The 3,080-nt window shown below is 34.8% G+C and overlaps 1 protein-coding gene across 1 annotated transcript; it reads left to right on the plus strand.

Annotated features, from left to right (window-relative positions):
• Window positions 1–203: 203 nt before the first annotated feature.
• LOC143623081 (uncharacterized) lies at window positions 204–941 on the plus strand. The gene is made up of 3 exons (XM_077094067.1): window positions 204–306; window positions 595–789; window positions 853–941. The coding sequence occupies exons 1-3, from the start codon at window positions 204–206 to the stop codon at window positions 939–941; spliced, it is 387 nt and encodes a 128-aa protein (XP_076950182.1).
• Window positions 942–3,080: the final 2,139 nt, after the last annotated feature.

A 3,080-nucleotide genomic window follows, 5' to 3' on the forward strand; every position in this document is an offset into this window, starting at 1 on the left:
TTTAATTGTGGTTTTTATTGATCGACGGTTTTGAAGGACGCTATGGATTTTGTTAAGACGTGTGATGCTTGCCAACACACCGGTAATATTTCATCAAAAAATGAGATGAACCAAAACCCCGTTAAAACTCTTGAAATTTTTTGTAATTGGGTGTCGATTTTTCGAGACCATTTCCTGTTTCCGATTATTACAAGTATATTCTAATGGCGATCGATTATGTTTCTAAGTGGGTTGAAGCCCAAGCATTGGCCATCAATGGTGCTCGGTTTGTTGTGAAGTTTCTCAATAAGTTGTTTACTAATTTAGGTACTCCGAGAGTTATTATTAGTGATCGGGGCACTCATTTTTGCAACGCCATTATAGAAAAGACATTGGCTCGTTACATAGTTACTCACTGCACCTCTACCGCTTACCATCCTCAAACGAATGGTCAAGTCGAGAATGCAAATAGAGTGGTGAAGAGGATTTTGATGAAGACAGTGGGAATAAGTTGGAAAGATTGATCAGAGAAGTTGGATGACGTGTTATGGGCATTCTGAACCGCGTATAAGACACCGTTGGGTACTACACCCTTTATGCTTGTTTACGATAAAGCTTGTCATCTTCCCGTTGAGTTGGAGCACCAGGAATTTTGGGCGTTAAAGACGGTTAATGTTGATCTTACTGAGGTTGCGAGGAAGAGGTATTTTCAGATTCATGAGTTGGAGGAGCTTCGTGATGCAGCGTATTCTCTATCATTGAATATCAAAGAAAAGACGAAAGTTTTTCATGATCGACGTTTGAAGGGAGGTAAAGATTTCAAGAAAGGTGCTAAAGTATTATTATTTAACTCTCGTTTGAAATTATTTGCAGGTAAATTAAGATCAAAATGGACGGGGACCGTATTTGGTGAAGCAAGTTTTCCCGTATGGAGCGGTGGAGCTAGAGAATCCGGACAATGAAACGTCGTGGAAAGTGAACGAACACCGTTTAAAGCATTCTCTTGGAGTCCGGATGACTCAATAGAGGTGGAGGAAACTTCCCTCGATCCATTAAGGTGAATCATCAAAGGAGTTCTTGGGTGAAAACTCAAGTGTGGAGTTGGTATACTTGTACCATTTTTATTTTTATTTTTGAGTCTTGTCAGGTCAATAATGTAGTTTTTTGTAGTTCTTTGTTTTTTGTGTTTTAAGTTATGCGGGTTTGAAGAATGATTGAGTGAGCTAGAGGGACCCCCCTTGAAGAGTATAATGAAAAAGACAAGTGTGGAGATGGAACAGCTAAGTCGTATACTTTATGTTTCTTATTTGCTGCTAATTATTCAGTTTTTATTTGATGTGAATTACTTTGAATGCATAATATCTGTCAATTTGATAAGATATATTTTCATATATGAATTGTTAAATTTTTCTGCTTTCACTCCTATGTGAGAGAAGGAGGTACATTTTGCTGAGTACGTTAGGAGTTGAAGGTCAGCTATGGAAATGAGATTTCGGCATCAAATTTCATATGCATATTACCAACTAAGTCTTTTCCATTATCTAGCTTATTTACGTTTTATTTTCTTTCTATTTTTTTTTTATAGGTTTTTAGTTTTTTGTAGTCCGACTTTATCTTTATTTTTATTTTTATTTTTAATTTTATTTTATGTCGTCTTTATCCTTGCATTGAGGACAATGCAAAATTTAAGTGTGGAGATAGGATATTTGAGTCGTAGTTTAATTTTATCTTAAAAAAATAAAAATAAAAGTTAAAAAAATTAAAAAAATGTTTTAAAAAAATGTCCCTTGAAAATAGTTTTTTTTTCATTAAACTGGAAGATGATGATAATTATCGGAAATTGGTTTTTCATATTACTAATAATATGAGATAATATAAAAGAAAACGTACTTAACTTGGGACGTGTCGGTAGGCTCAGCCTTGAGAATGAATGGGCAGTTTGATAAACGGGTAACGAATAAATTGATTTTTATTGGGTAAAGTGTTTTGTCCGTGGAAAATAAGTAATGAAAGTTCAGGCCATACTAAAGCCTCAATTTTTGTTATGAATGTGAAAATATTATCAATTTTAAATTTTTAATAAGTTATCATATGATGCTTGGGTAGGTTTAACGTTAGAGCATGACAAGTAGCCGATGATATAAATCTTAAACCGTCTAGCTTAAGTGTTTCACATTTCATTGGCGTATGGTTTTATAACCTTAATTCCTGTATGGATGGGATGCCTTGGGTCCGGAGAGTATGGGTCTGTATGCGGTTTATCATCTGGGTATTCACAATTACTAAGTGAATTTGTGAATATTAAAAAGCTAAAAAGAGCAAACTCGCAGTTATCTGCCAAACTTAAGTCATTAAACTTGATCAGCTCATATTTAAAGTACAAATACACTACTTAAAGTAAAAAACACACTACTGACTGATCATCCACGCTGTTAGCCATGTGGGGTCCCCTTGTTCGCATCACATTACCATTAAGAAACGAACCACAAGGGACACGCCACATGTAAACCCTACAGATGAATTCGTGCATACTAACCTACGGTGATGGGTTCGAGGTATTGCTTGATAACGGGGGTATGTCATGTTGTGGGGAACACTAGCTAATTAATTAATTATACCTTAATCGTATCTAATGGCTGCTTTGGTAAATTTTGATGCTTAAATTTAGGTGGATAAACAATACCCTTGATCGTCTTAACTATTCATATATAAAAACAGAGCCACAAAATTTTAAATATGCTAATTTTGAGGTTTAAGTCAAGTTAGGGTGGTCTATTCCGGTAAAAACTGGAAAAAAAACGGGTCTTGAATGTGGAAACCTTTAGATTATATAAATGATGAAAGTGTTGAATCGTACTTGTTCCGGTAAAGTTCAAGGCATGGGTTTAATTTGACAACAATATCGGCAATCGCGGTTTTTGCGTTTATCTGAGCTTCAAAATAACCTATATGTTTTTAAAGCCATATTTTCCGATTATGATTCCATTGTATATAGCTTTCTCAGGGACATAAAATGATTAAGTGTGAGGAGATTTGATATGAGCTAAATTAGACATACTTTTTATATTAACATTTCCTACGCTTTTGATTAGCTTTGAGCT

This window comes from Bidens hawaiensis, unplaced genomic scaffold (assembly GCF_021521415.1).
Source record: "Bidens hawaiensis isolate Kalapana, Puna unplaced genomic scaffold, B.hawaiensis_p1.1 tig00003288_1, whole genome shotgun sequence".
NCBI classification, from domain to species: domain Eukaryota; kingdom Viridiplantae; phylum Streptophyta; class Magnoliopsida; order Asterales; family Asteraceae; genus Bidens; species Bidens hawaiensis.

Bases quoted from the DNA above. Each gene is read 5' to 3' on its own strand.
- LOC143623081 (XM_077094067.1), top strand. From the start codon at position 204: ATGGCGATCGATTATGTTTCTAAGTGGGTTGAAGCCCAAGCATTGGCC. The intron at 307-594 runs GTACTCCGAGAG...TTTACGATAAAG, and splicing joins TAAGTTGTTTACTAATTTAG to CTTGTCATCTTCCCGTTGAG. The intron at 790-852 runs GTAAAGATTTCA...AATTATTTGCAG, and splicing joins TGATCGACGTTTGAAGGGAG to GTAAATTAAGATCAAAATGG.